The 27,422-nt window shown below is 37.4% G+C and overlaps 1 protein-coding gene across 1 annotated transcript in view; it reads right to left on the bottom strand.

The window, feature by feature from the left end:
* Positions 1 to 27,422, bottom strand: part of Gyc88E (Guanylyl cyclase at 88E) — a 169,452-nt gene that overhangs the window by 46,005 nt on the left and 96,025 nt on the right. Inside the window, exons 4-6 of the mRNA XM_074183199.1 lie at positions 18,901 to 19,106; positions 14,935 to 15,058; positions 3,902 to 4,049 (exon numbers count right to left, since the gene is read on the bottom strand). Coding sequence (XP_074039300.1) covers positions 3,902 to 4,049; positions 14,935 to 15,058; positions 18,901 to 19,106 — 478 coding nt within the window. The remainder of the gene's footprint in view (positions 1 to 3,901; positions 4,050 to 14,934; positions 15,059 to 18,900; positions 19,107 to 27,422) is intronic.

Raw genomic sequence — 27,422 nt, 5'->3', positions numbered from 1 at the left:
ACAGATTATCATATCCTATTTCTCATAATTCTCATAATTCATTGCGAATGTGTTCGAAAATTGAACAAAAACCACGAATTGAAGAGTGTCTTAACTGGTCAAATCAAAATTTGACAGCTACTAGTGAAGATTTGCATTCTGTTTTATCGCCGCATCGTCCAAAAAACCAAAGTGTGCGTTTCAAAGTCTACATGAAAAAACCTGAAAGCTCTGCATTTCGAAGATTACACTAACAAAACATCAAGGAGAAACAAGAAAGTTCTGACAGAAAAATAGCTACAGCAACTTTTCAAAAATGCAAATTTTCGAAAACACGATGTAACTCAGAAACGATGGTAGATATCGACATGCCGTTTTCACCATTAAGTTTGTTACAAAATTTGATCCTCAGATACAGCCATCAGTTCTCATCTATCTAGTTTGAAAACAGTAATTTTCCTTTTAAAAGTGTCCAATTTGGTCCGTCCTGTACACTGATCTATAGAAAATTTTGTATTGTATACATTGATGCTGTTGATTTTTCCAAATTTTAATTTTTTGTTTTTTTTTTCAGTTTATCACTATATGATGTCCTTAAGCAATGTTTGACCAACTTTCCTCCACGAATTCATATTGAATCAAAGCGCTGCAGAAACATCCCGAAAAATCAACCAGGTATTTGGCGATGATAGTGTTAATGAACGCAGTGTTTGACGTTGGTTTACGAAATTTATTCACGGACATTTTAGCCTCGAAGATGAGCCCCGATGTGGTCAAACTACCAAAATCCAGGACGAGGATTCGAGGACTGTGGTGGAGGCTGACCTATCATAAACGGTGCGTGGGATGGCGGAAGAACTGGGCATCGGCACCCATGCGGTTTTTAATGGTTAGAAAAGTATTGGAAAGTCAAGAAGCTCGAGAAGAGAGTGCCCCACGATTTCAATGATCGACAAAAATTCTGTTCTTCTTTGCTTTTGGGCAACCGAAACGATACTTTTTTTGGATCGGATCGTTACGTGTAGAGTGGATCCTCTACAACAACAAGACACGTTCAGGAAAGTGGTTCGACACCAATGAGCCACTCAGGCACTTTCCAAAGGCGAAAACACACTAAAAAAAAACAAGGTTACTATAGCGGCTGGTGTGATTTACTATAACTTTCTGCAAAAGGCCAAACCATCACAGCAGAGTCCTATTGAGACGAAATGTATCGAAAATTGCGTCAGTAGCAGCCGGCAGTGGTTGGCAGAAGATGTCCTATCCTGCCCCTTCGCACGTTCTACAAATCACCGTCAAAAAATCAAACGAATTGAGCGTCGAAGTTCTGCTTCACCCACCATACTTTCCAGACCTCTCGCCAACTGACCATATTCTCAAGCACTTCGATAACTTTCTCACTGGTAGAATCGGACTATTTCAGTTATTGCTCAATATTGTATGAAGATTTAAAAAGCCATTAAGACGATCTAAAAACAATACTGAAATTTTTTTGATAAATCGGTAGTGTGACTGGCTAACATTTCTCTATATGTAAGAGATCACCCCTTCTTATGGAACGCCGTTTTACTTTTTATTGTCACAAATATTCATTCCTCAATTTATTCAACTAACAATTTATTTGTTTGAATTTAATTGATTCATGCATTTCTTCGACACATTAAAAACGATTGTTCGCAAAATTTGTTCTATTTTAAATGACACTTGATTTAAAATGTTACATGAATTAATTTGTTTGATGAAAAGTTGCGAACAGTTTTAATTTAGATTCACTGTTTGAAATTTTTTGGAGTAAATGTTTGTCATATATACTTTTTTTGTAACCATCGAATAATTTACTATAATTTCTATGAAACATGAATAAAATTGTTTGTTGATAATTATAGTTACATGCATTAAAACGATTGTTGATAATTTTAATTCGGCGCTAGCGTCGAGCGGATTTTTGCAGAAGCTGAATTTTTGAATCTGGCAACATGATAGTCTAGTGATAATAACACAATATTCCGTCCGACCGCAGCGCTGAATAAAAATTATCAACAATCAATTTAGTTTATGTATCACCTAAAAGCAACAATCAAAACGATTCATTTCTACAAAATACCAACGGCGTGGCACGCCATTTTACTTTTTATTAATATTCCTTTGAAATGTGCTGGATTATTTTGTTTGTTGAATTTCAGTGATACATGAATTTAATTGATTGTTGATAATTTTTATTCGGCGCTAACGTCGAGCGTATTTTTGTGGAACTACATAACTGCATATATGTATGGCGTTGGTCATAGTACGGTAATAATCCGTTCGACTGCAGCGGCCAATAAAATATATCAACAAACAATTTAATTCATGTATCACTGAAATGCAACAAACAAATTAATTCAATTCTTTCCAAAGGAATAATAATAAAAAGTAAAACGGCATGGCATATTCATTTGAAATGAGCTGGATTATTTTGTTTGTTGAATTTCAGTGATACATGAATTAAATTGATAGTTGGATAATTTTTATTCGGCGCCACGTTTGAAGGGCGTTTTGTCGTACTATAAACGAACTAGCATGTTGCCATATGTAACACTTGAAGTTCTTGATAAATCCGCTCGATACCAGCGCCGAATTAAAATTATCAACAATCGTTTTAAAAGTATCTTTCAAATACAACAAACTTTTCAAATCATAAAAAAAATTAATTCTTTGTCAGAAATTGACTAAAATAAAATGATACTTACTTGAGAATGTTTTGCACGAAAGTTGTAACCAAATTTTAAATTAAATGCATTGAAGTGAATGTTGGAAATATTCAACACTTTCAATAAAATTAAATAATATAGATAAAATACTTTGTCTAATTTCCACTTATTTAATGTATTGATATTGATACGACCAAAGTTTCAGTTTTTACACCATTATCAAGTATCTTAACAGTGTATCTTCAAGTATCATCAAGTATCTTAACATTGTTAAGATACTTGAGAATGGTGTGAAAACCGAAACCTTGGTCGTATTAATATCAATACATTAAGTGAGTGGAAATTAGACAAAGGTTTTTATCTATATCATTTAATTGAAGATGAATTTCCACAAAATAAATAAGTCATAAATATCACAAACTTTCGATAAAATTGAAATATAACAATCTTTATTATTTATAGAAAAATATTCAGTATGGAAAGTTAATTTGCTATATTTTCAGACAAACGAAAGTCTATTTTTATTACCAACAATGTTTCATGGGAAAACTTTGACAGTCATTCAAATATATTCATTGAAGTTGTATTTTCAAACTTACTGTTAGAAAGTGAATTTAAAGTTTCATTATAATTCAACAGTCATATAAATAACTAGCATTTTATTCGAAGGTCAAAATTATATGTATGCGGAATTGAAACGTTTGTTGAATTTATTCGAATAATACATTCCATTGACTGTTGAATAACAATGTTTGTTCATTGCTGAGTTGAACTATATGTATAAATTATTTTTCAGCATAATATATAGTAAATTGGCGTTTCATTTTCCAATACTCTGAAACAATACATTTTAAATCAAGTGTAATTTAAAATAGAACAAATTTTGCGAACAATCGTTTTAAATGTGTCCAACAAATGCAAGAATCAATTAAATTCAAACAAATGAATTGTTAGGTGAATAAATTGAGGAATGAAAATTTGTAACAATAAAAAGTATAACGGCGTTCAATACCTTCTGAACAAATGTACGATTTTTCCCTTTTTCTGTAGATAATTTATTTTCAATGTTCGTGTTTAACAAATAAATTTCTTCCGGGTCATAAGATTGATTTTGTAGAGGTTTCAATTCTACCTGTTGAGTTATTTTCATGGTGTACAACGATATCTGATGATACAAGTATTTTACGAAGATTAATATGCGATTTATCAAATATATATTTTCGAAATCTTACCTTTCAGTCTTATGAATCTATCTTCACTGACTTCCGTCTCATCACCATGTAGCAATTCGTCATTCATATTGAATTCCGAATGGGGTTTTTCATTCAAAACTGGTTGGACTGTCAGCAGTTCGAAAATATTATTGGTCCGATTTAGAATCTGAAACATCTTCTTTTTGAGTCACAATTATCTTCATCCCATGAAAAAAATAATGAAGTCGCAGAAGATTATTTTTTTGGGGCACTTGTGAAACTGTTCGTGGCATCAAGATTTTGGTCCGACGTTTGTTGGAAAATTTTCCTGACGTTTCAACAAATTCCAACAGACGATACCTCAAAAATCGAAAACTACGAACAGTTAGTGGGGTGTTGGGAAAATTCACATTCACTCCTTCCAGTAGGATGTGGTGAAAGCCGAAAAACAAGTACTATAATAATAGTAAACAGAATTTACTCATCGATCAAAGATTTAACAATGCATCATATATATACACACGTATTTAAAACTGGTCAAACTACTACTGGTCAAAAATACTACACATAAATTGTTGAGAAAGTGTAGGTATAGTCGCAAAACAAACCAAAATACAATAGTCTTTCATTCGTATAGTTCCTGGGCAAACTTGAAGACTGACTTCAAATCAAATTTTCTCAATGAACAATTCATATAGGATAGGCTTAATTCACCTACACAGTAGGTTTTTTGGACTGACACCTATCTGAAAACAACTTCTCCCCTGGCTAATACCACGAAGGGCGTTGGATTGTAACCTGCAGATGGGACGATGACAAACATGTTTGACGTTCACTTTTGCCCAGTTCGAGGAATGATACTCTGAAAGGAATTCGATTTTCAATTATCTTAAATCATCGACTTTAGGTCGGCCAAACAGGCCGAAACCGGTCTACAAGTGTGTTTCAATAATTGAAAATAGATTCCTGTAGTTGAATCGTCAACAGCATGTGCAGGAATTACTTCTGTAAAGAATTCTGCAACGCCCTTTGTGGTATCAGCCAGGGGACTAGTTGTTTTTTGATAGGTGTCAGTCCATAAACCTACTGTGTAGGTGAGTTGAGACTGGCCTGAACGAATTGTTCATTTAGATATTTTGATACAATATTTAGTTTCACAATAGTAAGGTATCAGGAAATATGAAATTCTTCAGCATTGTGAAATACTTTTTCAAGAATGAAATATTTCAATTTATTTTTGAATAGCATGTCATTTAGATTCACATTTATTATATCTCAAAATTGCATTGAAACATTTGATACCAATGTGCTTTGGTAAATTTTCATAGACTGATAACCTTGCATAGGATTGTCGAAATCTTTATTTGATCCTAGTATTATACATATGGGTATCCTCATTCCTCATCAGTTCATTTTGGTTTTTTTAATGTACATAATCAGCTCAAGAATATACAAACATGGTAGGGTTAGTATTTGGAGATTCTTGAATAATGATTTACATGTTGTAGTTGGATGAGCATTAAACATTGTTCTTATTATCTTTTTTTTGAGATAAAAATGTCCTGTCGTAGTGACAAGATGGCCCCCAAAAAATCACGCCATATTGCAGAGAGTAGACTGAACCAATAACGAGAAATTTATTACAAAAATATTTTGATTCCTTCATTACTTACAATAATCAAATTCATGACTATATACAACACAAGAACCACCAATCAATGCCACATTTCCAGGACAAGAACAAAGCAATCTATGAAATCGTTGTTTTTCAGAGGATTCAATGATTTCAACCAATTACCATGCCACATTAAAGATTCTGTTACTTTATATTCATTCAAGGCTCAGCTGAAAATATATATTACATCACGTACTCCATGAATTTTCTGTTTTTTTTTACATTTTTATGTTTCACATCATCGAATTGTGTTATTGGTTCGAGCTTTTATGTGTTCTGCATACATTGTGTTACTAGGTGATATGTTAAATATTTCACTACCTACCCACTCGAACAATTGTTTTTATGCCCTAGTATTATTGTTATATGGAACTGACTATTCTGAATACTTCTGATTTGTTCTGTGTTATGGGAAAATATTCCCAGGAACACATTTCTATTTTTGCTTTTTAGCTTCTTGTCTAGATATATTATTTAAACGTATTTTATTGTTAGAAAAATGTTTATACAATTTCAATATTTTTTAAATACTATTTCTACCTTTTTGGACCTGTATTTATCCATATTAGGATTTCCTATTTTCAAATAAAGAAAAAAAATAAAATAAAAAAAAACTAGAATATAATGGTTTCAGAATGTTTGCTGGTACAATATATCGCAGGTTTTTCATTATACAGCATAAAATGCTTAGTTTTGAACATAGAGTGTTTATGTGTGCTTTCCATTATAGCTTACTATCCAGAGTAACACCTAAGAACTTGATAGTTTCCATCCAAGCTCTCCTCTGGATGTTATGCAATACGAGTAACTGCATCAGAGATCGGGTTTACAGTAGCTAAAACGGTTTATTATTCACTCCTTGAATCCAATTTTCGTTATGGTATTTGCATTTAGGGTGTGAATTCTACCACATGCCTTCAATCAGCATTATTGATACAAAAACGCGCAATACAATGCATACGTAAAACCAAGCCTAGGGTCTCGGCTTCTTTTCGTCTAACTGTGGCCTCCTTACGAAACAATCTCCCTTCTCTATGAAAAAATAGGAACTTGATCAACAACTTGGGCGAGCCAGTGTATAAAACCAAGAAAAGATTCAACTTCAAATTACTGCTGCCTTCTTCGACCCTAGTTAAAAATTCCATCATTTACAACGGTTTCAAAATGTTCAATCAACTTTTCCAAGCTATAAGAACAATAAATGGCCTTAGCGATCTTTAGAGAGAGTTGAAAAACTTTCTGTGAAAACTTATTATAGCTAAGCAGAATTCTCCGACGATAATTTTCATTGAGTATGACTAACTTTGATAGCTACGATATTTTATTGACAAATAAAATTGATTTTGATAACCGTATTCTGAAGGTTTTTATCAGGTTATTGTCATTCACAAGTCTCTTTTCAGTTCATGTCATCATTTACTTTGTGTGATTGCATTTATATTTCATTTATATTTTTAACCAGGTTTTGTCAACAAGAATTTAATCGTCGGACAATGAAGTGTATTGAGAATTGAATTTATTGAATAGATTTATCAGATAAGGTAGAGTATAGATATGTGGATGATATCCTGGTATGTTTCACAGAAACGAACAGACAGTTGACTAACTTTTTGAATTTTATCAATTCTCTTCACCCTTCTATCACATTCACAATAGAGATGGAACAGGACGACTCTATAAATTTTTTGGACTTGACAATAACAAAAGTTAACAACAAACATGATTTTTCAATTTATCGTAAACCGGCACATACAGATATTATCATTTATAATTTCTTCACCCACCCATATCAGCACAAGGTAGCAGGTTTCAACAGTATGATCCACAGACTGATAAATGTGCCCTTGTCAGAGGCGAATTTCAATGAAGAACTGAATATAATAAAGCAAATAACCGCCGTCAACAATGATTACGATAGCGATCTAGTACATTCTTTATTATCAAAAATGTTATACGGTCAAGCTTTGAGAGAAGTTTACCCAATTCGAAGAGAAGAGGATAAAAATAGAATCTTAACCTACTTAGGCCAACCCACTACAAATATTTCAGATTTTCGCAGCAGGAGCATACTTCCCTGGCTAATACCACGATGGACATTGACTTATATTCAACAATAACTAGTGAAGTTGTATAGCGAAACACGTGTTGGGATTTTGTAAACTACCCAGTGAAATTCTCACAATGAAGTGTTATTTGAATAACAGTGAGTCTTTTGTAATATTTTTGATGGCAGTGATGTGAGTTAATGAATTTTGTATACTTCCTAAGCCCATTATCTTCTTGCTGCTTGCGACAATGGAGGGATGCGAAACCATTGAATTATACGTATATTTATAGGCAGTGTGAACTCATGGATGACTCCAGAGTTATTGAACTGATCGAAATATGGAAACTTTGTGCCGGAAAAATTTGCATTTAGATTCAGTTTTTCACTTCTTCATAAATATTTACGTGAATCTTCAACGGCATAACTGACTGAGAATATAAAAAGGCTCGCTTTGGAACTTGTTCCAATTGAATTTAAACATTATGGGAATTAATGCCTTTATATATCTGGAACCAACGATATTGTACGGGAATGTGCATCATCAAATTAGCATTATAGAAATATTGTCATAATAATTTTGAAACTGAATGTCTTTCATAAGGAAGCAGAGAAACACCTTATTTGTTGACGAACATTTCTTGATTGGTTGTTGAGAAAGAAAATAGGAATAGATTCATCAGTCGAAAACAATGTGGTGGATTTTTTTTGGCATATTCTCAACCTAGTCAATTTTATTTCCTAAGTGGGATGAATCTAGCAATTAATTTTCAAATGAAATGAGAGGTGGAGCGAAACCTTATGACGTAATTTATAAAATGAAATTTGCTAAGAAAAATTCTCAATATAAATTTTATCAACGTTACAATCGAAGCGTGGATTTGTGTTATTGAGATCTCATTGGAGAATTAAGATGATGTTCTATAGTTATTCTCTCAAATATAGCATAATTATTATCGACTCAGTGAACACACGTAGCATTGAAGGAGAAGAGATACAGCCTCCACGTTTTAATATATCGTGGAGGAGAAATTTCCACTAGTCTTCTTCAAATTGCAGACACGATTTTGATTTCATTGGTCCATCCTCAGGAGATGAAGACGCTAACTTGGTCGGTGAAACGCGCGTTGAAAAGAGTAAGAGTATTGCATTTCTGGTGATTGGAAAAAGTGCTTGTTTTGGAGTCATTTGAAAATCTTCAAGAAGGCAATTAGTTTTCCGTGTATTGGATATTGATTCTTCTAATTTGATACGATAGAATTATATATTTGGGATAGAATAAATCGAAAAGACAATGTTACAAATAGAGCCAGAAGGTAAGTACGTTTCTGCCAACGGAAAGTTGATAACATTAAATTGACACAAGTTGCCCACCAAAAAAATTGGCGAATGAGCCAAAACGTTCTAGTCGCATTGGCGACTTCGCCAAACCGGAGAGCGAGCTTGGTTTCACTAGTCGTTTTTACTCTCAAGCAGTTGTTCAATTAAACAGAAGTCCTCAAAATTTAGTACAAGCCTTGAAAAGGAGTAGTACGTATCGTCATGAATCTTTGCCGTCTTCTTGGTTTCTTTGGAAACACCTTTTTTCTAGATTACATTCACTTCGTTTGAAATTGTGTTCATAACGTTAAGTGAATTTTAAGTTTCATTTGCATCTATCTAGTGAAGATTGAGTCAGGTGGAAGGCTGAATTTGATTTCATTAAAAATCCATTATGAACCTCTTATATTTTGAGTGAATCTGAAATAAATTATTGGTTTTCTTCAATTCCAGCTGTGCATAGGTGAGGTTTTAACAAAAATACTATTGTATTCGTTTGAAAGACCTATTAATATTGTAACGAATCTGAAGGCGCCCCTGACCGATATTCCGTCCGACTCAGTGAACAAACACATGATATTACCGCGAAATAATGCAGTCGGGAATCGCCGGTAAAATTCTAGGACCGAACCGACTACAGATTTTTAGAAAGGACCGTTACCGATATAAGCACGTCTTCCCGACACAAGAAGGCAGTTCAGAAAGCCAATCAATCTGCTAAATAGGAAATTCAAATAGTGGAAATAGTGTTATAAATGAATCAGTTTGTGATTAGTGAAATATTGTTGGAAATAAATTTGTTTAAAACCAGTTGATTTATTAATTTGTAACAAATGCTGTTAGAAGTGGGATGTAAGTGGTGCCAGTAACGGATCTCGGATACGAGATCCATGGGAACAAAAAACATCCTGGTAGCCATGGACTAATTCAGTAAGTGGGCATAAGCCTATGCCCTGCCCAACTAGGAAGCCTTCACCGTCGCGGACTTCCTGACAAAGGAATGAATACGTCGATTCGGTGTTTCATTGGAGCTGCATTCGGACCAGGGCAGAAATTTCGAGTCCAACCTGTTCCAAGAAATGTATAAACTGTTAGACATTCGAAAGACCAGAACCATAGCCTTACATCCTCAACCTGATGGAATGGTGGAACGAATGAATAAGATCATAAACCGCCACTTGTCCAAGCTAGTCTCTGACCACCAAAGAGACTGGGACCAGTACCTCCACCTGTTCCTGTTAGCCTATCGTTCATCAATGCACAAGTCAACCGGCCAAATCACTGCCAGTATTATAATGGGCCGAGAGCTGCGGCTTCCTTGCGATCTGAAATTTGGGATGGCGTCTGAACAAGATACTGCGGGGAAAAACTATGTCAGCGAGCTTTGGCAGGGAATGTACGACATCCATGAACGAGTCCGTCTGAACATCCGGAGTGCCAGCGATGGGATGAAGAAGGCCAATGACATCAAGGCAAATGCTGGAGGATTCTAAACCGGTGACCCAATTTGGCTATACAACAACAAGCGACGCCGTGGTTTATCACCGAAGTTTCGGAACTTGTGGGAAGGTCCGTACAAAATCATGAAGAAGATAAATGACCTCGTCTATCTAATCTATAAGGCACCTCGAGGAAAGCCTTGGGTTGTTCATTTTAATAGATTGGGTCCTTATGCTGGAAATCGCTACCAAGTTCGCACCCTCAGACCACCAGAGGATTAAATAACGTTCCAAATGTTCATGTCTTTATACTCAAACGGACAGAAGGTGGTACATGGGGTAACACAAGAAGAGTCACGAGACCTTTTCGAAGTTCCAGTTGATTACGCACTAGCTCACTGCGTGGCAGAGGATCTCCAAATGTCCAGGGGTATTACTGTGGTGTTCAACATGAAATTCGGTCAGCTCCAAACATTGAGAGAACAGAATTCAGTAGTCGGAGGACTGCTACAGTTGAAAAACCAGAGAAACATTTTCTACTTGGTGACCAAAAAGCATTTTCGAGACAAACCGTCCTGCGAAGATGTCTGGAGGAGTCTTACCAGAATGAGGGACACGAAACTCGACCAGAATCTTGTGGACTTGGTAATCCCGAAATTAGCATCTGGGCTCGACAGGCTAGATTGGAGAATTCTGAGAAGCATGTTGAAAACTAAATTCAGATCCAGCGGCATCAAGATTTTGATGTGCGGTAACCATCTTCCACGACCAAGCACGAAGACTGTGGAGTGTTCGAGGTATCGACACACGCCAAGGATGACAGTTCGGGGCGAAACGTCTTTAAGAAGGGGGCAATGTTATGAATCTGAAGCCGCCCCAGACCGATATGCCGGCCGACTCAGCGAACAAACACATGACATCACCGCGAAAGAATGCAGTCGGGAATCGCCGGTGAAATTCTAGGACCGAACCGTCTACATATTTCTAGAAAGGGCAGTTCAAAAAGTGAATCGAGCGGCTAAACAAGAAATTCAAATAGTGGAAATCAATTAAGCGTTAGTTGTTAAGTGTAAATGAATTAGTTTGTGATTATTGAAATATTTTTTGAAATAAATTTATTTGAGACAAGTTAATTCATTAATCTGTTACAATATCATTTTATGCGGAATATCGTTTGAATGTCCGTTACGGCTTCTCTGGGGAGAACGCATCCGAAAGGTCGAATTTTCGATGACTCTGGCGCATAAATGAAGCTGAATATGACATTTGACCCATGGAATGGGTTATGGTGGCTTTGAGGGCCGCTGTGGTTTGTGGCTTATTCGCATACGCCTGCGACTTGAGAAAACCCCACAAGGAATAGTCTAACGGGGTTAAATCGCACGATCTCGGTGGCTACTTCACATCATCTCCACGTGGGATGACCATGCCCTCAAATGGCTCGTGCAGAATATCTAATGCACGTAGCGCCGTCTTGTTGAAACCAGTCGTTGGTGTCCAGATAATTCAGTTCAGGCTGAAAAAGGTTGGTAACCATTGACCTATAGTGCTCGAGTGATGGCCTGGCCAACGTCGTTTTCAAAGGAATATGTACCGATGACACCGCCAGCCCAAACACCAAACAGTGACTTTTCGGGATGCATTGGACGTTCTTGGATCCCCATGTGGGTAGGTATCGTCCCAAATTCGACAGTTTTGTTTGTTCATGTACCCAGAAATGTCATGTCCAGAAATGGACCTCATTGCTGAAAAAAAATTTTCCAATGGAAATTAGGGTCAGTTGCCAACTACTCCAGAGTCCATTCAGCGGACACACGTCGTTATCTAAGGTCGTTTACCTTCAGTTCCTGGGTCAGTTGAATTTTGTATGGACGCAAAATTCGCCAAGTTGTGGTCTGCGAAAGGCCGAGTTTTTGTGAGCGACGCCAAATCGATTGCCTCGGATTCTCCTGCACACTCGGTAGGATGATTATAGTGACCATAAAATGGGCGAAGCGCGCGGTACGTTGCCCGAACGGAACACCTATTTTGATAAAACAATTTCACTATTTGCACTTGTTGTTGAATGCTATATTCATCCATGGAGATTTGACAAAACATACTGAATAAATGACAACTGCAACTGTCGAAGATGTAGCTTCAACAATATGATCGTCATCAACTGTCAAAGTTCGGAAGTCCCTGATGAAAGACTCTATATAAACGGAGAGAGGTCAAAAACAGTAGCTAAGAATTGAACCCAAGCTCTGGCAACATGAAGAAAATAAAATATATTTTCCATTTTCTTTCTTTCATGTTTCATTTTAACCGACATGAACAAGTTCAATTAGTGCTAATAGGTTTCGTCAAAGAGCTTTGTTGCGTTGAAATACTTTCTCAGAAGTTTTGTACGGAACTTTATTTCTGTATCGTAATGAGTTTGCTTTTATTTCAGTTCCCACAGTTGATTGATTGCAATGCCTCATTTCTTGATATTTATTGGATTGCCGACTACAGGGTTTTGGGATATTGAAAGAGTTGTTTGATTTGTAGTGCACTCAGTGGCTCAATGTTTTTATCTGCTGAAATGAATGAAAATTGGCTTTTCTCAACACCCTAACATACGGTTTTATTGACAATTTGGCTTCTTCAGACGACAACTGATTTCTATCGAAGCATACAGTTATTGTGTAACAGGCAAAATGTACAAGACTAATAATTTGTAAGACTCATCCAACTGAACAAAAGTATACATAAGTATTATCAATTTACATTGAAAAAAAAAACAATTGACAAATTTTCAAATCTACGTATTATTCCAATGCGAACAGTTTTATTGGTAACAATGTTCGAAATATCGAAAAATTGAAAAAAAAAAACGCAAAAACCAATACATGATAATAATTGAACAATTTTATAAACATTTTTTATTTTTAGACGCGTTTCTATCGAGGAAGCTACGGTGTCCAAAAATGAAAAATGTTTGTGAGAATTGTTCAATCATTATCATTTATATATAGTGTTATTAATTTTCATTTTTTTTGTAACGGATCAATCCATCCATAATAGAAACCTAGAAGAAAACTGATTAGGGGAGCGAAGGGCACGTTGTTACAGGGGTAAGAAGTTACACGTCTTTTTTACCGGGATTTAAAACTATTTGGTGGACATGATTGGACTCATTTGTTTTCTTATAATATTGTAGTTTTTAAACTTCTTTTAAAAACGTTTTTGATTGAATTCTGAATATATTTTGTTTTTTTCAGAGTGAGAAACTATAAAAGGAAAACAGAACGAGGTACAACTAATCAAGAAGTTTATGAATCTGTTGCAGCAGAAGTGCTACAGAATGAAACGAGCATTCGAAAAGCCAGCGGAATTTTTAATTTGTGTCCGATGTTCTTATTTACGTATTTCAAAGAAACAAAAACAAAGAAAGTTGTTCATTGGGCTACGTTAAATCTGAATTGATATTCTCACAAGACACATAACATAAATTAGTTTCTTATATACTAAAAATTTCAGAAATATATTTTGGTTCACTAACAAAAGAAGTCCGAAAACTAGCCCACCAATGTGCTGTAAAACTCGATTTGAAAAATATTCCTCCCAGCAGGCTTGAAAATGAAATGGCCTGGCCTGACTGATTTACAAGTTTTATGGATAGAAATCTTCAACTATCTCTACGTACACCAGAAGCTACATCTTTGAGTAGAGCAACGTCGTTCAACAGAACCAACGTTAAAGATTTTTTTGACAAACTGTAAGGATTACTCCAAAATTATGTTATTTTTTTACAAAAAAATTCTTTAAATAAAACGATATAAATATTATAATTATTCATAAATGTTAGAAGTCTATTCAAAGTGATTTATTTTGTTTATAACGTATTGAAATAATAATAATAATGATCTCAAACATCGTGCCCCAAAGATCTAACAACTAGCCCCAAATTGGGGGTTAGGTGTTACAATCGACTTTTTTCGATAAATTGTCCATTGTGAAAAAATTACATAAATTTTAATAACTTCTCGATCATATTTTGATAGCTGAATAGACATACTAACGATAGAAGAACTCAAATGTATCAATTAGTTGATAGCATATTGACAATTATCTGAAAATTGTAACAACGTGCCCTCTGCTCCCCTACGTTATGTTGTATAGATCTGAGAATATAGGAGAACATGTTTGGATTACCTAAATATGGTTAGTGTGGAAAATGAACTTGAACTGCGAAAATTTCACACTATTTAGAATCCACAATATCCAGTTCACTGTCTATACAGATCAATTCAACACCAAAACATTTCTTATCATGATTCCTTGAGTTTCGGAGAATGAAAATCCATGTACAAACGAATGAAAATTCACAGATTCATCTTTAATTTCCACGATATTGATTTAATGAAAATAGAATTAGTATCCCCAATGTCGGTTTCAATATTTATAAACTGTCATTGAAATCATTTGGATTTATTCCTAGTTCATTAAATAAACATCACCATCTGAAAACTACAGACTTGCCTGTCGTACTTTACCTAATTAAGTCCTAAGTATTGGATTAAAATCTCATTATCTGGTAGTATATATCACACATGGATGGAATACTTACCGAAGTAAATTTGAACTCTATTAGCGGTCGTACGAGGTCGAACCAATTCGTTATATTTTTTCCCACTAGATCTGGTAAAATCACCATCAGTGAATTTCCTATACTACGAACTACCATATCTGAACTGAAAACAAAAAAAAATGGAGTTTTACCGTTATCCTATTCTTCCACGCGTTAAGGTGATACAGTCCGTTTGCCAGTTACTAGATGCAAAACCTGTAAGTTAACAGTTTCCGTAAAAATAAACATTTTTCACAAAAAGTTGATCGTACCAATCGATTCTGAACATTACATGAATAAGATGGTCTTTATTTCCAATTGAACTATCTTTATTGGTGGGTTTTCGCCATTGTGAAGTGACACATCGGTGTCCAATCACTGTCCTGAATGTCTCCTGTTATCGTAGAGAATCCACTTTTCATCATACGTGACGATCGATCCAAAAAAGGATCGTTTTGGTTGTGCAAAAGCAAAGAAGAACTTACCTTAGTATATATTGTTGAGGAGCTGGCTCCTTGCTTGATTCACTGCAACCTTTACAGATCTATTGTGATTATTCTTGGTTGTTAAAGCTCATTGTCTAGCTTATTCTCTCTGATGAGACTCCGTAGCCTTGACACTGACCCTTTCATATAGCTGGCAGCCTCTGGGTCCTCTTCCCCGCATCTTTGTTCCTCAGCCTTGCTATCGCTTTGAATTCACAGAGAACATGCAGTGCGGCTTCTTCCTCTTCTTGACATAACCTACATTGAGTTTCTTCTGTCAGACCCATGTTTCCCATATGTTTCCTGATTGGCTATGCCCCGTAAGGTGACCTACCACCACCCTTACAACCTCACGGTTGTGGTTTAGCAGGTCTTCCGTCAATCTGGGCGATGGTTTCTTCATGAACTCTTTCGCCTTCCTCATTCCTGGAAGCTTATTCCACCAATCTATCGATTCGGCGTGCATCCATGAGTTTATGGATGTCGTTATACATGCTTTCGCTACCTCGCACAAGGGTTCTGGGCCGATCATGGCCTTGGATGCGCCTTCACGGGCTAGAAGATTGGCCTTATCATTGCCCTTGTGAGCCTCATGTCGTGGTACCCAAGTTGAAGTGACTATATTTTGGGTACTTAGCTCCTTGAGTGGGCTTAGACCGCTTCCCACCAGTCTTGAGAAGACTTGAAATGAGCTGAGCGCCTTAATTGCCGACTGGCTGTCGGAGAAGATGGCAATGGTTTTATATGTGACTTTCTGCCTGTTCATTTTCCCAATATGGTGTTCGACGGCCGCTACTTCTGCCTGGAACACAGTTGCATTATGTCCGAGGCTGAGTGCGATTCTCGTCTTTGCTCTGCCTCCATATATACCGCCTCCACTCCTTCTTCTTTTCTCCATCTGTATACCAAGTTTCTTCCGTTTTTACTGGTGGGCCGTTTTGCCAGACGTTGCAACGTGACAATTATTGTCGAATGTTTGAATCGTGGTGCACTCACTCTTTGAGCTTTGTGACATTTCCAATACGTTTTGAATCATCAAAAACCGCATGGATGCTGACACCCAGTTCTTCCACCATCCCATTTACAGTTTGTGGTGGACTTGTATCCACCAGGGTCTCAAATCCTCGTCCTGGATTTCTGTAGGTCGATCCCTTCAGAGCTCATCTTTGAGGCGTAAATCTTCGGAACGAAATTTCGCAAACCAATGTCGAACAAAGGGTTCATTAACACTGTCATTGCCAAATGCCAGGTTAATTTTTCGGGTTGTTTCGGCAGCGCCTTAGTACAATTTGAATTAAAAAATTGAATGAAAAAAATAAAATTTGGATAAAAACGAATAGCATTAATGTATTTCTCTATAGATCAGTTTATACTACGAATCAGTTGAATGAATATTCTATTGAGATATGGAGCCACAAAAACACATGACAATAAAAGAGACAACACTTTTGAAACAACCTAATTATTTCCAAACAAAAATCAATTGGCGCTCCGGGGCGACTTTATAGATTCCAGTGGCGTATTTGCTTTTTCAGCTGCAGGAAAACCTGAAAAAATCTGCAGCACCACATCGTCTGAAGATCTTGATCTGCCAATGGAGCTCCAAGGCTCCAATAAATTCAAGACATCGCCAAAACGCTTAGTGACACGACTATCGTCATAATTAAAATATTCCCTGGTGGATTGGGCTACCGAGCGGGCGCGTTTCCAGGTGGCGGGTAGAGGAACGGCCAGGGGACTGGAGGCCCTTTCCGGGAAGCCAATGTGGCCTTACGGACGGGGTCGCCGGACTCCTGGTCAGTGGCAGAAATAAGGAGGGTGAGGGGAAATGAAACTCTCCAAAAGCCTTTGCAAAATATGCCACCGTTGACCAGCCTACCCAAGCTAAGGTGTAAGGAATCGTGTCGACAGCTGAGTGGCCGCAGGGTGATATGCGGTCACGAACGATCCCCTTGGGGAAATGGGCGAAACCTCATTGTAATCAGCCTACCTCCGGTAATGCGGGGCTCTGCCAGAAGTGACCAACTCTTCCCTTGCTACTCGTGGGAACACACATGAATGAAATAAACACAAAAACAGAAACAACAAAAACAAAAACCAATCCCGAGGCTGGAATCTACAGCTGGGGATGAACAAAATTGTCCATCCCAATCTACCGCTTGGAATGAGGCTGGATATAGCAGATCACCTCGTGATGTGATACAAAGGCCAAGGCGTATGCGCATTTGCGGCGCCGAGGCCAAAAGGAGAAAGAGAGCAAAGAAGGCAGGAGTGGCAGCAACTATAAGTGCACCCACCTCCAACAGCAAGGGCACTTTCTGCGGCGCCTTGAATAAAGGCAAGGAACTGGCTGCTCCCTCACTTGTGCACCTTCACGGAGGGAACCCCAAGAAGGTTGGAGAAGCCGCGCAACGACAGTAAGATCGCTGCACCTTCCAAAGGCCACCGTGAGACACCTTAAGGTTGCCAAAGATAGTGTGTGTTCGGCGAGTCTTGGCTACACCTGCCAATATAAAGGAGATGTCTTCTAGTGACCTGTCCACCTTCCTGGAAAGGACAAGATGGACGATGACCTAGGAGGATAACTCCTCGGGAGGATGTAAAATGGGTCACATGTGGCCTAAGTTCTGTGGGTCTACACTCACCCTCCCTACTCTATAGATACAGATACTTAAACCAGTCCGTTTCTTCTTTGACAAATTTAATTAAGAAACTAGTAGTTCATTACACCATTGAATGCTTAATGTAGTAGTAAATTAAATGGAAATAATAAACAAAAGTCCCGAGGATCCCGGGGATCCTTTGCTTTTTTCTCCTTGAAGAATAATAATGACCTTATAAAACTACGTGAATTGAGACTGTTTATCCTCATGTCAAAGATTAACAACAATTCGGAATTGCGCGAATTGTTGAGTAGAATAGCTCAGATATTCGAGTTATGAAAATCAAATAAATTGAAGAAACTGTTGACATGATCTGAAGAGAACATATATTTTCCTATCGTTTGGAAACAGAACATGTCAAACTGAAGTACCACAAATTTATTGGAGGTAGAAAGCCAACCAATCCGCTACTTTTAAGATATGGAATGGATAGTGAAGAGGGGCCAGTATATATGTTGTCAGAAAATAAATTAGTTGTCTTTTCATATAAAGAGGGATATTTTGTTAGATTACACTAACGAACAAAATCGGATCCAGTTAAGGACTGTAGCATTTCCAAGGATAAGCCGATTTACATAAAACCACCTTTCTATTCGTTTGGTTCAGAGCCCTTTACTGCTGAAAGGAATGAATATTTCATTCATTTCAGAATTACGTGTAACTTCAACTTAAATGAAAGTCCCGAAAGATCCCGAATTTACATACGTTTGATGTAATTGAAATCTTTTGATGTAAATTTTGAGAGCAAGCGAATGAGAATTGTGTGCCTCCCATATTATTGAACGCAGATGAAATCAGTAAGTGTCGATTTAACTTACCCGAATACTATACAGAATGGGAATATTTCGAATAAAACTGAAGCATTGATTGGAAGATGTTTCTCCTCCCTAGTCATCGCTAATGAGGCTATGGTGAAAGCTCTATTGTCGAATGTCAATTGGAAAGTGACGTGAACCATATCGAACAGGATTTCTTCTCTGACCAACTCAATTTTCATTTCTTTGTGGTAGAAGTGTTTAGCTACCTGAAAGATAAGAAAAAACAATTTGACAACAATATTTACTATGTTGCAATCAGTACATAAAAAGTTGTTAGACATGCAGGGTGAGCCAGAAATAGAGCAGATTTTTCATCATAGTTGGTGTTTGGAAAATAATCGCTTAGGTTTGTCGAATTTTATTTTGAGGGAAAAATCATATCGAACTTATTTTCAGCATTGTTAGTTCCAACAGAGGGTGGGATGTGATAGGACCCTTGAATTGTGAAGGGGATTATGGGTTCATAGGAATAATTTCAAAAAATCTAACAATAAAGTATCACTAGAATATGTCTAAAATATTTGATAAGAAACCCATTTCTTGTACTTCAACAGCATTACTAAATTTTCGGTGTGCGTGTCTATATACGTGATACGCCTGAAGAAGCTATTCTATAGCGAAACATGTTTTGCATTTTTGTAAAACTGTTGAATGAATGAAGTGTTCTCTTGAATACGTTATGAATTTTCATCAAGTACCGGCCAATTCCGTATCACATATGTCAAAATATTCCTTACCATCTATATCGTTCACGATTTCTCATTAAACGTTCAAATTGCTTTCCATCGTTCCTTGAACACACAATTCGTCAATATTGCCAAAAGTTGAGCCGAATACCTTGTCTTCAATGAAGCCCCAAAATGAAAAGTCCAGACGGGTCAGGTCAGGTGAAGGTGGTGGCCATTAAATAGGATCATTGTTTCCTATCCATCGTCCTATCATATGCGTATTGGGAAAATATCTGCAAATAGTTCTGCGATGTGGCAGATCTCCATCATGTTGAAAATACTGATAATTTTCACAGAATATTCAAAGGCAGGTTTTCCAACAACTCGACTAGAGTCTTTGACAAGAATTAGAAATATCACTGCTTCGTCAAAAATGTCTCAGAAAAGTAGGTGTGTATAGCACCCCAAGCTCAACATAAAATCCAAATCACCCTTGGAAATTTGTAGCTTTATGTAGGGACGAATTTTCTTGTCGCCAGTGATAATGAATATTCGTGAATCTACTCTCACCACACCATGAAATTTTATTACATATTTCATTATCCTGGCGATGTTGTCTTAACTGACATCTACAAAATATAAATCTCCTAGCATAGCCCGTTAAAAGTAGATGGTGGATTTTTCTGACTCTTCAAGGTCTGAATTTATTTTTTCTCAAAAATTTTCAAACTGACGTAGTCATTATAGCACTATGATATGCAATTTCCCTCAATGATACTTCTTTGTTCTCAATTTTTCGGTATCCCACAAATCCTGAATTCAGTAAATATTACACACCAAATTTCCTCATCACCTCATCAGTCACTGTATGTCCAGCACATACTTTCTCTTCCAAGGTACCTTCTACAAACAAGTAAAGAGCGCCCCCATGGGTTCTCTTCTTTCATCAGTCCTTGCAAAACTTTTCATGGAAGACTTCGAAACCAAGGCTATTGACAGGTTCGACCACAAACCCTCTTGCTGGTTCAGATACGTAGATGCCGTTTTTTCATATGGTCCCACGGCTCCGAAGCTCGTCATAATTTCCTTGATCACCTCAACGACCTCCACCCAAATATAACATTGACAATGGAAATTGAAATCAATAACTCCCTTCCATTCCTAGATGTCCTCATCAGAAAATCCAATAACTCCTTCACCCACATGGTCTACAAGAAAGTAACACACACAAACAGATACCTTAATGCAAACTCCTACCATTATCCAGCACAAACCAACTCCGTCTTGAATTCTCTCATCCATAGATCTATCAACCTCACTACCACCACAACAAACCACAAGAGCTGGCCCAACTCAAATTAGCTCTCCTTCAAAATGGATTCACAGACCATCAAATTGACAGGTCCATCCGTCTTCAACAAACGTCTTCGTCCAGTCCCAAAGATCCAAAAGACAATAACGTTCCCCACAAAGTTTTTCTTCCCTACATCAAAGGTGTAACAAAATTGGCCGAATTCTCAAAAAACAGGACATAAAAACGATATTCACCACCAACAATCAAATTTCCACATTTCTCCGATCCCCCAAGGAATAAATTGTTAATGTATCCCACTGTACATATGAAATTCCATGCTTCGATTGCGATAGAACATATGTAGGCCAGACCAACAGACGTGTGACAAGTAGAGTATGCGAACGTCAACTTGCTGTCTGAAAGTCAGATCCATCCTCAGCCCTGTCCAAACATCACCAAGAGATAGTCTTTGCGAACACTAAGACCATCGCGACAGCGAAAACATTACAAGCTCGGATAATTCGCGAGGCCATCGAAATTGATAATCGACATTTCTGCCTGAACAAACGCGATGACGGTCAGAGACTTCCAACTGCCTGGAAACCTCTAATTTCTCGATGCTTACTTCCCACCAAGACGTCCGGTGATGGTAATCACCTCACCCCCACATTTCCCCTTCAGTAGCTTCCGCCGATATAAATACCACTGAACACCCATCGACATCTCAGTTCAATCCAAGGAGTAGGTAGATTGAGACCTTAGAGAGAACTGGGGAGTAGGCAGATTGAGGCCCCGGCGTCAAGTCACATACAATTCTTGAAAATGGCTCCAAAATGGGAGCCGAAACGTCGAATACTAAACTTCAGACACGGTTCAACCCGAACTCAGAACAATAACATTAACAAATAATGTTGATGCTATAGAGGGTACAATTTATTTCGTCAATCCATGTTTACCTAACACACGTATAATTGACCGTGTGGAAAACATGGTATGCTCAAATGCAAGCCACAGACGACATTGTTTGGCCTTGGAACTCATCAATAGTCAATGCAAATGTCAATCTAATTGGAAATTGCACACGTTTGAAATAAATCGGCACAACTGTAGGTATAATAGGGATACGTGGTATTATTGGACCTTGCCATTCAAATGCTGGCTTCGACAACGTATTTCAATGACTAATCGCGTGCCGTCGAACAGCCGTGGTGCATTCAAATTACGGAGCGATCCAATCTTCAATTGTAAATTATGCGTTGGCATGCTTACTGAAATGGTTATTGAAAAATAGGGGATGGTGATGGAAGGATAAACATTATGGGTAATATGTATTTTTCAATGTCACAATGTCAAAAATTTTGACTAAAAAATAAAAAAAATGTTTGAGGCAGAGCACCCTTGTGACTTTGGGATATGGGATATAATCAGAAACCTATTCTCAGACCTACAGAAATTTCATAAAAATCGGTCAAGCCGTTCCCGAGGAGTATGGCAACTAACACTATGACACGAGTATTTCATATATTAAATACATAACAAGATTTCTCGACTTTTTCAAACAAATTTTCGATGTTCAATAACTTCTTAATATAACTGTTTTCACACAACAACGTTCATTACACATTTAATCCTTGGTTGAACTAATATTCGAGAAATAGTTTCCATTTTAAAAATTCTCACAGAAACAAAATGCATATTCGCCTTGCCAGGCTTATACGTTTTTCATTTCCCATTGTGAAAATTTATTTGTGCTACTTTTTTCTTCATCTAATCAAATAATTCACGGTGTTAAATGAAATGCCTTCTGCTAGCCTGAAGTGAAACATCAAGCTCGTGAAATGAAAGTGGGAATGCGTGAAAATCAAATAGGATGAGCTTTGCTTACGGCTGTGTCGACATAATTTGTTCATTCGTTTCATTGTGTGCTTCTATCCACAACGAAAGTTTTTATTTGAATTATCGTGAATGCAAATGTTTGTTTTCAATTTTCTGTTTATTATCATAGGATATGATAAGAACAACAAAAGAAATATGTTTATTCATCGTAGTCGATTTGGGAAGATTAATATTGAAAAAATTTCAAATGATGAATGTATCGGTTATTATCAAGAATAAAATTTCAACTCTGTTTTTTGTTGAAATGATTCATTGAATCTATTGGAAAAACAGAAATACACAATTCGCTAAAAAAGTTAGCATTATCAGGAGATGACTGAATTATACCACTCATTTACTTATTTCTCATAGCTCTATTTTATCAGTTCGGACTTCCATTGTTTAATATAATATAAATTGATTTGATAACCCTGAAAAAAATTAAAATGATTACCCGAAAATAACAATTTTATTAAACAAAAAACTGAAATTACAAAGAAATAACATACAAAATAAAAATTGAAATAATAATAAAAGCTGAAAAAATTAAAAATATTATTAACAAAAAATGAAAAAATAAAAATTGAAAAATTCCAAACCAAGTATGTCACGACGTTTCGATTGTTAGTACCCACAATCATCTTCGGGTGATAACTGGACTTATTCCTCCGAGATCTGACTATTTATAAGTCATTCGGGTGCTTTCACCTATCCCCTTTTCCCTCTTTCCGCTTCATTGGTTTTGGCGGGAGATGACCGTTTGGCTTAAGTTGGTCGTTTTTCGCTTGATTAGAGGTTTCCATATGTTACGTATGTCTACGCTAGCTTGACTAAATGCATTGTTGGATAACATATACGCGGCTTCTTCGAATTTTCTCCTAAGCCAGTGTACCTCTTTGTGGATGATGTCATCTTGAGCCCACTTGATGTTGTGTTGATGAGTCCAAACATGCTCTGCTATTCCGCATTTGCTGGTTTCTCCTCGATGTGTGTGTTTTTTGTGCTCAGCAATGCGAACTTTCAATGGCCTCTTAGTTTCACCGATGTATGATTCTCCGCACTCGCTGGGTATCCGGTAAATGCAGTTCTTGGAATCGCAGTCCGCGTTTGGTGGCCTGGTTCTCGTGAGGCTGCTATGGATAGTGTTCCCAGATCTGAAACAGATCTGATAAAGGGAAGTACAAGTACTGGTTGTGGCGGCTTCTCTTCCTTGTGGAGTTCTTGCTGTCTTCTAGCTAAGGCCTATTCTACCATCGCTTTGTAGTAACCATTCCGTTGAAGGTCATTTTTGATGATGCCTAGTTCCTTTTCGAGACCTTCCTTTGTATTACAGAGCCCAAAAGTTTGTGTCTGAAAGTTACATCTTTGCATGATCTACACATCCATGTATACAGTTACTTCCTTCCTTTCTTTGGAAGACTCCCTCATCCTTCTTTTTTTGTATCAAGATGGAGTAGTAGAAAGCCAAAAACTTTTTTTTCCAACAAAATTTTCTCTTCACTTACTCCGTAGACTCTGTCCGGACCACTCTTTTGGGGTTGTTGTTCTGATAATTAAAGTCCTTGGTGGATTCTCAATCTCATGCCGACTTGCTGCACTTAGACAGAAATCTTGACCAGACATATGTAGAATGCAGTCATTCTTGGCTCATTGCGCCTGCTTTAGGTATATTATTCTCAAACCCATAGATCAATTTACCTCCCGGTATAGGGAGTGATCTTTGGTTGATGATGCTGGTACGTCTTTCCGAATATATCGGGGCCCGACCAGCTCAACATTCGGAAAAATGTATAATAGTAATACTGATTTTGAAGCGTCTACATAACAGAGTGATTAGGTTAGGTACAAAGTGAGTGGTCTATTCGACTCTCCACCGCAACCGGCAAGGTTTCATTGTAGCTTACACCTATTTTCACTTGACCAAATAAATCCAGCTTCTTAACGAAGCCGATTAGTTTGTATGGTGATTGGTATTTCAGGTCAGATGTTAAGAGTACGGCTCTGCCGAACTCTAAAGACCTACTTCGGTCCCCAGCGGGGCAGGCACAAAGTATGTGCTCTGCTGTTTCTTCATTTTCCAAACAGAGGCGACACACACTGTCTTCCGACAGTCCAAATCTCTGCATATGATGATTCAAATGACAGTGAACGAAGACCTGTTAGACATCGTAGTTCATCCCTACTGTAGTCCAACAACTGGTTGGTATCAAGTTTTGAAGGGCGAATAAACGCCTTGGAGCGAGCCAATCCTGGAATATTCTGCCAGAAGTCCATAAATCTTCTTGCCCTCCAGGTGTTCAATCTTTGTTTGGAAAAGTATAAAGCGAAGCTAATGACAGGTTTTGGTCTGATGAAGCTGCTTGCAGCACCCTCCTCTACAAGGGAGTCAGCAGTCTCATTGCCTTCCAGGCCAGTATGGTCAGGAATCTAGACCAGTGACAATCCTAGGCAGGTTGATATCTGACTGAAAACACCTGCACCAGAACCGGAACGTGTTTCTGATCCATCTGTGAACTCTTAATATTTTTTTCTCCCGGAGAATCCAGTCCTCTCTACTCGGGAACAGTACTTTATAAGGCAGTTCGTAGTTGACAGTTGGAGGCATAAAGTCAGAGGTGATTTCCAGAATGCTGTGACTGTCAACTAATAGTCTGTTGCACTCTGCATTGAATTGATTTGTGCAATTGACAATGTGCACAAGTCTATATGCAGTCCATCTAGCCTCTCTCTCCAGAAAAATGTGAAGAGGAGGTAGATCTATAAGAATCTCCATGGTCGATGACGGTGTGGTACTGATAGCACCATTGATGGCCAGACAAGCCTGTCTTTGTAAGCCAGAGAGCTTCCCCTGGGTGGTTTTGTGCAAAACCATAAGTGATCATTGGTCTGACAATCATCACATAAATCTAATGGATTTGTTTTGGACCTCAACCCCAGGTTTTACCACAAAGTCTTCGACATGTCCATAGGGACAGTCTGGCTTGCTGTGAAACTTTTTTCAAGTGAGCGTTCCACGTGAGTTTTTTATCAAGGACAAGGACCTTGCCAAGGTCATCTGCATAAACTTGCATATTTACTTTTCTTCTGTCGAGGGCATCAAGTAGACTATCCATCAGGAGCGACCACAAGGCCTCGCCTTGAAGAGTCGTAGTTGCTTTTCTGTTTACCAGCATGGCATAGACAGAGTGGTACTGGATAGAGATTTTAAAGTCATCAGGAGTTCGGATCCTTTTCTCTGATTGAGCGGCTTATGAAGTCGGTTTAGATTTCTACACTGAACGAGGTGATCACAACTCTGTTACTGAGTTGGAACCCATTCAACAAAAGGTCTACATAATAGCCACAGAGATTACTTCATCACTGCGGCGACATAATGCACATGTTATTCTTTAACAACTTCAGAGACCTTGGTTCATCGAAGTCCCTGACCTTCGCTTTCCTCAGGTCGAGTGGGTTAAAGTCGGTAACTAAAGGGCTGATCATTTTAAGTCAGGATGGTGCTAGTAACACTTCAGTCTACCGTAGTCACTTGATGGGTATAGTGGTCTCTGATATCAGGTGCAGGATTTGAAAATGTTATTCTTAGTATTTTTGAGAGAGTCAAGAATGTTTTGATAAAAACGACGAGATAAAGATTCAAGTCACTAGCAATATTTCCCTTTCTGATAGCTCTGATCATTTATTCAGACATTTCAGATTTGTGCTTATGTTTCTTATACATTCAACGTATGAAGGGTTTTCAACTTGTAGTCTGATGTTTTTGAGCATTTTCAGTAAGCCTGTCAAATATCTTCAAGTGCTGGTCAAGTAACCGCAGGTGAGGGGATTCTTCATAAAGTTGCAACTTTAAGAGAACACTACACTGGTTATATGAGTGATAATGGTGTGGAAAATATAATGCTAATATTCAGGAAATTATAATAACAACTAGGAAAAACACAAATTTCGAAAACTGAAACACTATCCTAGTTTCCTCAGTTTCCCCATCTCAAGTAATATCCAGATATATCCAGACACATGTTGATCCTCCATTTTGCATATTGCTCGAATCCAACATTGATAAGTGGAGCGGAATATTTTCTTTGATGTATATCAAATCCCCTCAGTAATAACATACAGAAACTCTCTTGCCGCATTTTCAATTTACGAATCAAAGATTCTACTACTTGTTTTTATCGTAGGTACAAATAACTTACAGAGAAAGTCAATCCGAATAGAACAATACATGTTTGATTTCTGAATGAAGAGATGTCAGACCGAATCTCTTTCAAGAAGTATGCGTTGTTGAAAAACCATTGTATATCGATAAGGAACTGGAGAAAAAGATAAAAGAATGATCAGACTTACACAGGGTAAATATTAGTGAGCGATAAACTGATGATCGTGACGTTTTTGAATTTTTCTGGGTTTCTAACCTTCGAAAAGAAAGTGAACACACTACGTGATGTGAAAGCTAGAACGGAGATTTTTGGCTTTGAATGGATCCACATTTGAATGGATGAACATTACTCTCAACGAGAATTTCGGTAACCAAGTTGGTGTTATCAGGAAAATGAATTGTAGTAATTTCCTATTCCCATTTTCTTTAATTTTCATCTAACAGAATGAAACCTTAGTTTCAGTCACGTGTCATTGATTCCTGAGCGCAAAAACGCAAGAAATTTGTGGGGAAAGTTCCCGGTAAT

This window comes from Leptinotarsa decemlineata, unplaced genomic scaffold (assembly GCF_025532065.1).
Source record: "Leptinotarsa decemlineata unplaced genomic scaffold, Ldec_3_MD MMD2_tig00026336_RagTag_RagTag, whole genome shotgun sequence".
In the NCBI taxonomy this organism is placed as follows: Eukaryota; Metazoa; Arthropoda; class Insecta; order Coleoptera; family Chrysomelidae; genus Leptinotarsa; species Leptinotarsa decemlineata.
This window is presented reverse-complemented; position numbering and strand designations above follow the sequence as displayed.